This window comes from Acanthopagrus latus, chromosome 21, assembly GCF_904848185.1.
Source record: "Acanthopagrus latus isolate v.2019 chromosome 21, fAcaLat1.1, whole genome shotgun sequence".
Taxonomy (NCBI): Eukaryota; Metazoa; Chordata; class Actinopteri; order Spariformes; family Sparidae; genus Acanthopagrus; species Acanthopagrus latus.
Window position 1 is genome coordinate 22,617,620 of NC_051059.1, and position 12,762 is coordinate 22,630,381.

At 44.3% G+C, this 12,762-nt stretch overlaps 1 protein-coding gene across 2 annotated transcripts in view; it reads right to left on the reverse strand.

Annotated features, from left to right (window-relative positions):
* The window catches only part of LOC119011607 (semaphorin-6B-like), a 37,905-nt gene extending 25,899 nt beyond the window's left edge, over positions 1–12,006 (reverse strand). Inside the window, exon 1 of one of the 2 annotated variants that reach the window (XM_037084889.1) lies at positions 11,260–12,006. Coding sequence is in view for 1 of the 2 variants with exons in the window: in XM_037084888.1 (XP_036940783.1) it covers positions 4,438–4,533 (96 nt within the window). In the remaining variant the exon portion in view is untranslated. Of the gene's footprint in view, positions 1–4,437; positions 4,570–11,259 lie in introns of those variants that run through there. The other variant, XM_037084888.1, reaches the window with a different exon arrangement.
* Positions 12,007–12,762: the final 756 nt, after the last annotated feature.

The following is a 12,762-nucleotide window of genomic DNA, read 5'->3' on the forward strand; positions in this document are numbered from 1 at the left end:
TGCACACACACACACACCTGCATACACACACTGACGCTTAATCATGAACCCGAAATCCACGTAGTGAGATCATATGAGCCGGCACGAACATGGACACGGATATAGAGAGGTGGGGGTCCCCTCTCTCTCTCTCTCTCAGCGAGGAGGGGGATGGGGGAGCTGCAAGCATTTTGTCTCCACATTATCCACACACACACTCACACACACATACACACACACTGGCAGAACAGTGCAGCTCATTTGAAATCAATAGGTCAACAATGGAGGATATTCATTGAAAACACAACCGTGCATTTATTATTACACCCTCACTTGGAAAAAGATGCTCACTGCCAAGCCTCTGTTTTTTTTTTTTCTTTTTCATGGGGTTTCCCCTTCTAAGATGTAATATTTCATGCTGAACTGGCGCGCTGGGCGGTCATCGCTCCTTTGTTTATGTAAAAACATTAAAAAGAAGAAGAACTTTACAGGACATGAAGGTGAGCGGCACCGCCACGACAAAAGGAAGCATTTAAGAGCTTGTTGTGTGTGAAAGCTGGGAGACTTCCTCTAATTACGGCAGGTTACAATAAACACAAAGAGGGATCAAGACAGTCGGATTCAAGACTGTTAAGAAATAAATATCGTGGCAGCGTGAAGAGAATCCTTTACACCCTCCTTCCATTCGCTCCTCCAGGAGAGTATGCAGGTTAAAGCCCTGAATAAAGTAAGATGGCCTGAGGGTAGAAACGCAGACACGGGCTAAACTGGGAAGAAGTGGGTCACCTTCACACTTCAGCTCTCCACCCTACAGCTTCATTAACAGACTTAAAAGAGACTTCAACTGAAAACAGAAACGGGCGTGAACAAGATGTATCCGTCCCGAGATCTCGCCGTGTTTTTTTTTCTTCTGACTATGGCACAATCGCCGATTCCAGATAACATCAACGCAGTGACGTTCAGACAAACATTATATGACTCCACAGAATAGCTGGGCGCATCGACAACAGCGGGAGGTGCGTTAGAGAATACGTAGCAGATGCTTCTCTCTCTTTCTCTCGCCTCGAGCTTTAGCACAAAGTTGTTGCCGAGCTCCAAAGTTAAAGCATCCGATCGATGCGAGACCCACATCGCTTATTTCAAACCTGCTTCTCACTCTGAAACTCTGCCATGAAGCGAGTGCAGTCCCAGCTATAGGCTCTTTTTTTTTTTTAAGAGCCAAGATGCATTTCATACTAAATAAATGGAGAAAGACTAAATAATTTCACGCGTTTCAGAGATTACACACCGAAGACACACAGCATAAAAAACTGAACAGAGCATCTGTGACGACACCTGCAGGGATGTTTTGAAGGCTGGATTTGGGAATCGTTCCGTGGTGTCACATCTCTTTAGTTTTTTTCTTTTTGGAGAAACTGTAAGACGATTGGCTGAAAAAAGTGAAATTAGAAATTAAATATGTGCTGAGCTTCTATTTTAGGATACAAGTTGGGAATACTCTCACTGCAGTGAAGAGATTCTGGAGATATATTAGCACTTTCACTCTGGTTTCTGGTCTGATGGCCGTTTGATTGAAAATGTACGACTAACACATGGATCTTAATTATCCAGAGGGGTAAAAAACTCAAATTTTAAGATTGGTGTAATAGCTGGGCGACCAGAATGCCAGTATTTAGTACTGACAGTGTTATAGAGTTAAATGAGAAGATTGATACCACTCTCTATCTGTTCATTAAATATGAAGCTCCTGCCAGCAGCCAGTTAGCTTTGATTAGTGTTGAGCTGTAGTGTCCATTATTTTTGACTTGGAGGGCCGAAACTAACACTTAATGGTGGGTACGGGCTGAAAACAAACACCTATTGTTTTGTATTGTATTATATTGCATTGTATTGTATTGTATTGTATTGTGCAGATGCTGAGTGGCACGATAGGATCCCATGTTTCCATGATTGAATGACTTCCTGTGCAAAGTGCCACTCTGCCTGCCATGCTCAGATTATGAAACATTAATAATTAGGTAACCTACATATTTAAAGAGCTTCTTACTACATAGCAAAAAATGAAAACGGCAGAAATTAAGGATTTTGGAGGGGAAAAAGAAGAATGATAGTTGCAGGCCCCCACGTTAGGCAGCCCCGGTCACATGAATGTGAACAGAGAGAAACAGCTAGAGGAGCTCTGAGGATTTAGAAATTAATCCACCCGAAAGGATGTTTGTAGAAAGGTGAAGTGTAATGACGACACAAGGTTACGTACCGGACTGATTCTTGACTCAGAGCAGCGACTTAACGGAGTTTCTGCTGGTTGACTGGCAACAACTCCCAGCCAACGAACTAGTTCAGCTCACAACCCCCATAAGAACTGAGCGTTCACGTTTTTACACTTCAGTTTCTAAGAAGATTATACAGACAAGATGAAATGTGTTAATTAGTGAGTTTCAGAGGTGCTAGGTGGATTATTTTTTTTTTAACCTTTTGGCAGAGCCACACTAACTGTTCCCTGTGTTTCCTGTCTTTGTGCTAAGCAAGGCTAACTCACTAAAGGCTGTAGCTTCATATGAGTGTGGTATCGATCTTCTCTGACTCTGCTGGAAAACCGATGCACATACTTCCTGAAATGTTTTAAGACAGATTATGATAATTTTCATTTTCATAATTTTAGATTAGGTTGTTACTAGAAAACGCTGACATGCTCTAATTCTCAAAATACGCATAATTTTTCTCATACTGTCCTGTGCTGAGACGCTCCTGTCTCTTTAAGGCCCCTCCTCCCAAATACCCAGTCCGCTCTGATTGGTCAGCTGACACACGACTGAGCCAGCACCGCTAACAACAACAGAGCAGCTGTGTTAATTGAATTCTTACATGCCAAACAAGCCACCTGGCATGTTGACGTAGTGTGATGTCATCAAGTCACTGAATTAAAGGCGGGACTACTGACGAGGCGTTTCAGGAGCGGTGTTTTCTGTAGGAGAAAGGAGCTCCTGTTGGTCCGACTTTGGTCTTTTAAACCTTCAAGATCTTTTACATGCAGAAGAACTAATACAGAACAAAAGGGGAAGGGAACAAATGAAAAAAGTATGCTAGGTCGCCTTTAATTTGATAGTCATTGTACTTTTTAAAGGTTATCTGACCGGCTCAGTTGGTAAACATTCCCCTCACGTTGCAGTAACGATGTGACATTATGAATTACATGTGTGCCAGTATTGCCGGCTTGGGCGTCAGAGCTTGATTCAAATTCAAAATGGTTGCCGTGGGAATAATTATTAGTGGCATTAAAAAAAATCTCCCGGAACAGGTTGCAGCGCTGGTCCAACCACATGGTGTCAAACAGGTCCGGTTGGAGAGAAACGAACGCGCAGATTTTCTATTCAGACAGAAGGATCTGGTCACATGCAAAACACGGGGAAGAGCAAATGTGATTTCGCACATACTCGCTCGTGCATTCATGCACGCACACACACAATCATGCTCGCTCCAGCAGTGGAATCACTGTGTCAAGTCTTTATCTTATCGAGGTGGAGGCGATATTCCCTCAAGTGGCTGCCTGTCTCATAAGAGCCGGTCTAATCAGAGTTAAGGGAATCTGTCTTTTGCTGTTAAATATCCCAAAATACTATTCAATCTACAGGGTCATTTATATGCTAATGCACAGGTTACCTCTGCATAGGCCCTTTGACGCAGGCTGCATGCTGCCTGTTACAACGGTGATGCGTGCACGTACGAAAAAGAGGAATAAAAAGACAGGAAGAAGAGAGAGAGAGATGAAAAGAGAAGATGGAGGTGAAGAGAGAGAAGAAGAGAGAAGATACAGAGGCAGAGACGAAGGGAGATATTCCCCTGGGAGAGTGCCATAGGTAATTAAAAAAGGATGGACAGAGCTGGAGTCTAGCCAGAGAGAGCTCCATCTCCCCTCAGACTTCTTCCCCAATCAGGCCCTCTTGCCTAAAGCCAAATTGCTGCCGGTGACAGACACACAGTGGCCCGTACGGACGCAGTGAGTTATCAGCTTATGGATAATGGACGTGTACGTACAGCGGGATAAACACGCAGGCTCAGAAAAATGCAGGTGCAAAGCAATCAAACACTTGCAAATGACAGAAATGTGGGCGACAGAACAGGCGATGTGTCGACTTCTGGTGCTGCACCGAGACATGAAAACAACACACACACACACACACACACACAAAAGCACACACTCAAAGACACACACACACACATGCACGATCGCGGCGCTGTACAAAGCTGCAGCAAGGGCAAACGTTACTAACCAGAGTTTGACTGCAGTAAGCACATATACATTCACTGCACAGCTCCGAGCTGGAGGCGAGCACATGAGTATGCAGTGCACGCACTCAGACACACGCTATGAGCACAGAGGCGAGCGCACGCACACTCCCGATGAAGATGAAGATAATTACACAACAGTCGCACCCGTTTTTCATCTGTGATTCCGACCTGTTTTAGAGGCTGTTTTTGCTTCTTTACTGTGAAAGGAAAGTCCATGACATCCGTCCCTGGGGAGTGTCTTTTCTTCTGCTTAAAGTAAACCATTGTGCTTCTCCAACACACAGTCGAAAATTGGTGTTGTCGTCCTCATAAACACATTGTCATATCAGCCTTTACTGTGTTATATTTCTGGGTTCTTTGCTTTCTATGTTTTTTTGGTTTTTTTTCTGACCACAGCCCCAAACATCTCCCCGCCTCCCATTTCTCTACTTCAACAATGACTATGCTAAACGGGCTGTGCTGATGTCTCAACATGGCAGCCATTACCATATATCTCATACGCTCTTTAGTGGCTTCTCTCATGCTCGGCGTGGTAAGGAGGCTGAAAAGGTAGCTCATATTCTCGTCGTGTTGTTTTCTTTGTGCGCTGTGATCACCAGTAAGGGTAAATTTAGCTCTTTTGGCAGGAGCCCTACTAAGAGGATCACAGCTCACAATAGGTGGTCCACACACACACACACACACACACACAACAGACATCAAAATGCCAAAGAACCTGCTTCGTGGATTGACGTGTGCACACGGTGGCGTACAGACCCAGAGCACACCGACAAAAAGACCCTCCCCTGAGAGCTTCCGCCCCCCCTCCTCATCCTCCTCGCAGGTATAATTGTGTTGCTGCTCCTCTCCTCTCGGCTGTGCCCGGGCCCCAGATGAAAAGACATAATTAAAAGAGAAAAGTTGTGTTTGTTGCAAAAAAGGAGGGGACGGGTGTGAGGAAGAGGACAGGATGAAGGAAGGAGAAAGATTAGCCACAACAAAGCTTCATCAGGGCTACAAAACCATCTAGAGTAGCTGGGAGACAAAGGACTCGGATGTGCCTTTATCTCCCAATAAAAAAGTCCTCCAAATCCCTGTGGCTAAGCTGCCATAACTAAAGCCTGCCGCTGGCGTAGGTCTTCGCCGAATTTGTTGGGCAACAAAAGCAGAAAAATATGAGACGACGGAGCGAGCGCCCGGGAAATTTATATACGTCCATTCACTCTGTGCAGAGAAGTAAAAAAGTCAGGAGCCTCGGCGATGGCATTTGAGTAAAGGTTACGCTCTTATTTGCTTATTGTGTTCGCGTGTCCTCGTGTGAAGCGTGAAGCGGACGGATCAGTTTCTCACTTTTGCTACTTTTGCAATGCAAATGAGAAAACAGACGGCGAGAGATTAGACTACCTTTATCTTTTTAAGTTGAAACAGCTGCGATATCGTTCACATCCGCCCCCCCCCAAAAAAAAAAAAAAATTGCCAGGCGGTTTATATGGGGAGGACCAGCTGCACGCAAACAGAGGGAGAGAGGTTCAATATGGGAGACAAGATTTATAGTTAATTAAACTTAAATTAAGATATTTTACTGTTAGCGAACAATGACACACTTCGTAAACAATTTGCTGCTAAGCGACGCGAAGGTTTAAAAGCATCAGAGGCAACTTTACAACGAACAGATGATTAATAAATGACTTGACAAGCATTTAGTAACAATTTCTATGAAGAAATGTATAAAATGACACAATTTTTTTAGGAAGATGCTTTTGCTGCTTCATGCACAACCCAACCAACCTCAATGTAAATACTGTAACTATCTACTTTAGTTTATTGAGTCCATTTTATTCAACTTTTATTCTATGATTTGTATTTATCTTTTCCTAGTACTGACTTATTTTGTGTCGTGATCCGTTATAGACCGATATCGTCCGAAAATATCAGCCAACCGATTTATCAGTCGGGCTCTAATGAACATACTGACAAAGTGTTACAATGCACCTGTAGTGTCTGATCACAGGTCCTTTCAGTTCTTTATCGCATTAATGGTAACTCATTATGATGTCCTAACGTCCATCAGGCTGTAAAACACACTCACACAGGATTATAGTGTGTCTATACTTATAATCAGTTAATCAATATTCATAACGCTTCACAACAACAATCGTACATTATTAAGCATTTTACATCGACTCGTATCCATTCTTCATTATCGCTGGTCGCTCTCTATTTGTGCACAGATCATAGTGCCAGAGTTCTAGTACATTATGACCCTTTTAAACACAGTATAACCACTATTATAATGCATTAAAATGTGATTATAACGCATTAAAATGTGATTAATTAGCCAATGGGCGTCTTAAGTAAAGTGATGAAATCCCCGTGCTGTAGTCAGATACAGCACAAGCTGGTTATAAGTCTCTTTTTGCTCTAAAGTTCAGATTGATAATATTTTTATGTTGCCAAATCTTTTTTTAAAAAAGAAAACATCTACAGAGTTTGTAGAAAGGTTGCAGTTTGTCGGGTCCAAAATGATTTGATGATGATGAATGTTTCATGAATTCTGACAGTTCTGACAGATTCTAACGAGGTTTGTGAGTCAGTGGTATAACAGCGTTGGGATCACGTGGTATCTGTGTTTCAACAGCGATCAACAGTCTTGGTAGCTGCCGGTCTGTGGAAAAAAATGGTCGAGTAAACGGACTTTCATTCCTACAGAGAGCTTTACAACACTTGTCACATTCACACATTCATACACTGACGGCTGAGGCTGCCGTGCAAGTTGCCAACTCGCTCATCAGGAGCATTTCGGGGTTCAGAATCTTGCTCAAAGATGCTTTCGACATGCAGCCGGGGGGGTGCCAGGGATTCGAACGAGCAACCTTCCGATTACTGGCCAATCCGCTCTGAGCTACAGCCGCCCGCTGAGCTCCACAGACTGCACCCAGCATGCTGTGCTGCCCTGATGTTAGCAACATCGGCTAGCTTTAGCAACGTTAGGTGGTGCAACAACATGGCAACCGCTCGAGGAGGCAGATGACTGAATGTAATTGATGTCAATGTTTTAATATTTCATGATGATGATACTGTCACAATATCGATATCAAAGTATTGGGTCACAAAAAGGCGATAGGAGGAGATTTGTATCATGTACCAGGATTAAATATATTGATATTATTTTAAGGCCATATCGGTCAGCCCTGATAACTAAACTTGGATTAACTATAAATATATGATTTATTAATGATGGTTATTAAAAAGTGACGTTAAACAATGACACATATAAAATGAGAGATGATGTTAAACTACAACACACTGCAGGATGAACACACATGTTAGTGTGTTTCAGCGCCTGCTGAGGCCACACAATGCGCAGAGGGATTCATAAAGAAGAAGCAGCACCTCAGGGGAGGAATCAGCCACGACAGGGAGTCATAAAACTGAAGATGCATGGCCACTGTAAAGTATATGAGGGATTCTTACATTGAAAACAACTGCAGGGTATTATTACACACTACATGTGCCAACCAAATCCACCTGGCTGCAGCCACCTCGGCCACCTGGACATCATTTATCTTGCGCGGTACAGTTTATGACACCGCGGACGATCTTGTAGCCGAGGTTGCCACAGGTGAAGCTCCTCGGCGTGTGTGGTAGCTATTACGTTGATCTTTCCCTCCTCAAACATCTGGAAGGACTTGTCAGGAGAAAGCCCAGTTAGGCTCCTGAAAGCCTCTCACATGAGCACAGGGAATGTTTTGCATGAGGGAGTTTATTTTAAATACCTGTCTCGGGATAAGAGCTCACATCTGACAGGCAGCAGAAAAGTATGTCTGCATGACTCCTGACCCTCTGGCCCTCATAATCCTGCACAATGACTCCCTGAGGTCCGAACTCTGAGGACCCTGCAGGAAAGGTTCACCCCAGCAGATGCCTGCCCGGCCAGATTCCCTCTGATCTCACAGCCCCCGAGGTCCACAGACTTCAACGCCCTTTTCAAGTGTTGATTTTGTCGAAAAAGACTCCCACCAAACCCCTAAAAACCAGATAAACATCGCTCTCTGTGTGAATATACCGTAACCGGCTGCTTTTGAGGAAAAGCGTTCCTTCAAATCTCTCGACGGTGATCATAAGTTCGCTTTGTTCTGTGATCAGATTAGAGAAAACAGGCCCTTGTTCTTGCACCGGGGCGCACATGGGAGTTAATGCAGCGAGTTACGTGAAGTTCATCCAAACACTTGAAGAGCGTACGTTAACATTCCTTCATGTATAAGCCGAGCAGTGAGTGGGAGGCGTCTCCAGACTGTGTGAGGAACGAGGAAATCTGCAGGGATTCAAAGACAATTCAAAGAAATGTAGGGAAAAAAAGAAAAGCTTTAAAGTTTCGCTGTGTAGATTTGTGGGGGGGGGGGGGCACAACACAACTTCATACTGTTTCACTTTGTTCATTTGTGGCGGACCCTGCCACCAAACAGTGATGTGGGGACCTGATTTTCCAGCTTGTGTATTCAGTTCTGGAAAGATTTCTGAGTTTTTCTTCTCCATCACTACATGAGCGCCGCTTTAATATGCCGTCCTGGGCGAAAGAAGCAACTCAGTCCGACGTCTGATATGAAAAACGAAAAAAGACGATTTTTAGTCGCAGCTTCGAGGCCACACGGTGTAAAAAAACAAAACAACACAGGAGTGTGTGTGAGTCAGTCAGCGTTCCTCTCTGTGTACCGGAGGTAAAGAGAGGCAATTTGTCGCCGAATGCTTGACGTATTCTCTTGGCGATGGGAACAGAGGAGCTGTTAGGTAACATCTCTCTCTCCTTCCAACATCTTCTGTCTGTTTCTTCTTCTCACTCTATTTAACACACACAAAGACACACACACACACACACTCACTCAAAAACACCTCACAGTCATTCTACACATTTCTACAAAAACATGCTCTTAGCAAACCCCCCCGATGAGCTAATCTGCCGTGGTTTTCACTCTTTGTGGGTTAGGCCCGTGTGATGCTGCAGCCCAATCTCATTTTTTTTTTTCTTTTCTCCCACGTGTTTGCAGCTTAGCATGTGTGATTGAATAGGGTCCTGTGTGATCAATACAGCTCATTAAATGTCCCTGTGGGCAGTTGTCTCACCCCGAGGCTCTCATAGATTGCTTTTACCTGAGGCCCTCTCTGCTCCAAAGTGGTTGTTGCAACTTTGTTTGGAATTAATTTTCTAATTGAATCACTCACGCCCGGCCTCTGCGTGCTTTTTCTTTCTTTCTTTTTTTTTTTTTTCTCCCCTAAATGTAGCCTGAAGTTAAGTATCCATTTGGCTGTGGGTGTTTTTTCTTTTTTTGGTGGCTTTGGGAGTGCTGTATGTTTTGGGATGGGGCGGGTGTTAAGACTCCCCGCTCCCCAAAAAAAAAAAAAAGGGGGATGCTGAAGGAAACAGTGGCTGCACCTGTTGTTCCCTGCGGTTGCTGTGCTGCGGGGTTAGCACCTGCTCACACGGCTGCTGTGTGGCTGTCTGTGTGGGCAGCAGGGATAACAGGGAGACCATTCACACCCGCTCAGACTGCTGTCTGCAGCCCCTCTCCCTCAGCGCTCGTTCACTCTGCGAGCTCCATCATCTCTTCCTCTGCCTCTCTACATCACGGCGAAGATTTCTATCTGCCACACTTTATCGTTTGTACCCCCAATCTGTCTGTCTGTCTGTGTTCCCATCTCTTCCCCCCACACACCTCCTATTTTTCTCTCCAGCCATCTCTCTCTCTCTTTTTTTTTTTTGCCTTTCAACTCACACGGAAACACAAACAGCAGCAGCTGGGAGCTGTTATAGTCCTTCTGTGGAACTCGATAGCTTTTAGTGTTGAAGGACGGAGTTGTAAACAATAAATTACATATACGGGGGAAAAAAAAAAAAGGCTGTGGAGGTTGAGAGTGTGGGCAGTTTTAGGTGACAAGTTATTGCAATCGTGCAAGACAAAGGGACGTACTGAAGAGGTCTCACTCCTCCAGGTTTTATCAGTTCCTCGCTGGGAATAAAAGTGAAGCACAAAGAGACGAAGAGATAGAGAATGTCTTCGATTCAAAGAGGCGCTGACTGAGAACTGTATTATCTGCAATGTTGATGAGGTCATAGCACAAACTCAGAGGAAAACAAGGTCCCCAGAACACTGTTTTGAAGCCGGAAGAGTGGCAGGGTCCGCCACATATAAACAAAGTAACACAGAAACTGTGTCGCCCTTTAAGATCGGTTTGTTTGTGCGGTTTATTCAGTCATGAAACCGGAGAGAGTGTGTGTGTATTCAGTCTGTTTAGACATAGAACATTTAAAAATCACTACCACACACACACACAAAAAAACTACAGAGTGCTCCTTTAAACAGCAGGGAGACGGTGTGCTCAGTGCATCTATCAAGCCACTCCTGTAATGACATAATCAATTGACTTTATGGGCTCCCAAATCATCACATGTGACCTTTTTCCCTCCAGCAAAACGTTTAATAAAGCAGCACGACTCCACACGAACCGGTAGAACATTTGAAAGCTCGTTTAAATCCCGACCTGTGATCGGGGTCGTGATCCAAATGAGAATTTTTTCGCACCAGGCGTCTTTTTTTTTTTTTTTTTTTTTTGTGCCTCGTCCCTTTTTTTCCCTTCTTGCAGCGCAGTGTTGTAAGTGTTGTTGAGCTCCTTTCTGCTGAGACATCATCACTGGGAGAATTAGCCTCTCTATGCAACACGTGAAAGAACAATGATGTGCATGACACGCATGTTAAAGACAAACACACACACACACAGACAAACACACACAAAAAACCACATCAAACTTGCAGGCGGCAGACACAAAAGGTCCGGGCGATGCCAAGACGCGCATCCACGAAAAACAGGGCGCAAGGATTTAATGCAGCATCGCGTTTGGTGTCGGTGATAAAAAAAAAAAAAAAAAATGCGCACATGCTGCATGTACCTGTTCACCCCCTCCAACCCCCCCATCCCACATATCCATCTCTCAATCCCACCATTTGGCACACTCACCGCACCAGATGGCCAGGTATAGGGAGGCGGACGCAGGTGCCAGTCGCCAGCTCGCCCCTCTCTCTCCCTCCGCTCGCCCTTCTTCCTCCTCTCTGTGGTGGAAAACGGGGGGTGATGGATCGCACGGCTCTCGGTTATCCAGAGCCTCTCTTGCCTGTCTGTCTCTTCCTCTCTCTCTCTCTCTCTCTCTCTGTCTCTGTCTCCTGGAACAACAGCAGCTCCTCAGCCGCACCTCACCTGTCTCTTCCCCTCTACGGTTCCTGCGCGTCGCCGCCGCCGGAGCATCACCGTTTACCGAGCGCGTCCAAAAAAAGAAAAAAGAAAGAAAGAAAAAAAGAAAAAGAAAAAAACCGCCCAGCCAACTACAAAACGCGTTTTTTTTTCTTCCTCTCCTCTCCTCTCCTCTCTCCCCTCTTCTCTCTTCCGCTGGAGAGAAAGAGTCCGTAATATGGATGCGTAAAAAAAAAAAGAAAGGGAGATTCTCTGTGAGATCCAGGAGACGAAGCCTTGCTCACAACCTCGCACGCATAAAGAAGAAGGAGAGAAGAATGAAATGAAATCCCAAATCCTGCAGTTGCGGACTGTGTCAAGTCTTGTGTCTGTCAGGAGGGGACCGGCCGGTGGGCTCAGGCTTCAGCCCTGAAATGAGCAGTCAGCAGAATGTAATCCCTCCTTTTTGAATTTACAGTGTCGAGGTGAAATGTCCAACGCGGAGCAGTCACACTGACAGCAGGGGCCCATAATTCACACCCCCTGAAACACAGTCCTGCAGTGGATCAATGATGAATGGAGGGACCTCTCTCTCTCTCTCTCTCTCTCTCTCTCTCTCTCTCTCTCTCTCTCTCTCTCTCACACACACACACACACACACACACACACACACACACACACACACACACACACACACACACACACACACACACCATTAAGCCATTATGCCAAGCCATTATTTAAATACATGTTTGCTGTTCAGGAAAGTTGTAAGTTGAAAGGCATTAAAATCAGTCATTTTTAAATCAGGCAACATTTTGCAGCAGATAAATAAAAATATAAAAGAATGAAAATGAATATCAGACCAAGTGTGTACAGTCATGGTGTGGGGCAGAATATACTTCATCTCAGAATACAGACATTGATTTTGTTTAAAGATAAATAAAATGCATCTCTGTTTTCATTTATGTTTCCTAAATCCTGTTTTTTTTATGTGCACTCCAGTGAAAATCAATCAAACTGGTGTTAAAGGCTGCAACTAGGTTATTTTCATTATTGATCATTCTGCCATTTAGTTGTAATTGATTAAGTATTCGGTAGTCGATAGCTTGATCAATAAATGTCCCAAACTCAAAAACTCGTCATTTACTCTCATAAATGTTGAAAAAAAGGAATAAAATCTTTACATTTAAGGAGCTGAAACCAGCAAATATTCAGCGTTTTTGTGTAAAAGATGTCCGACATGAATGATCGATTATCAAATATGTGGGTGGTTGATTTTCTTTGTATTGA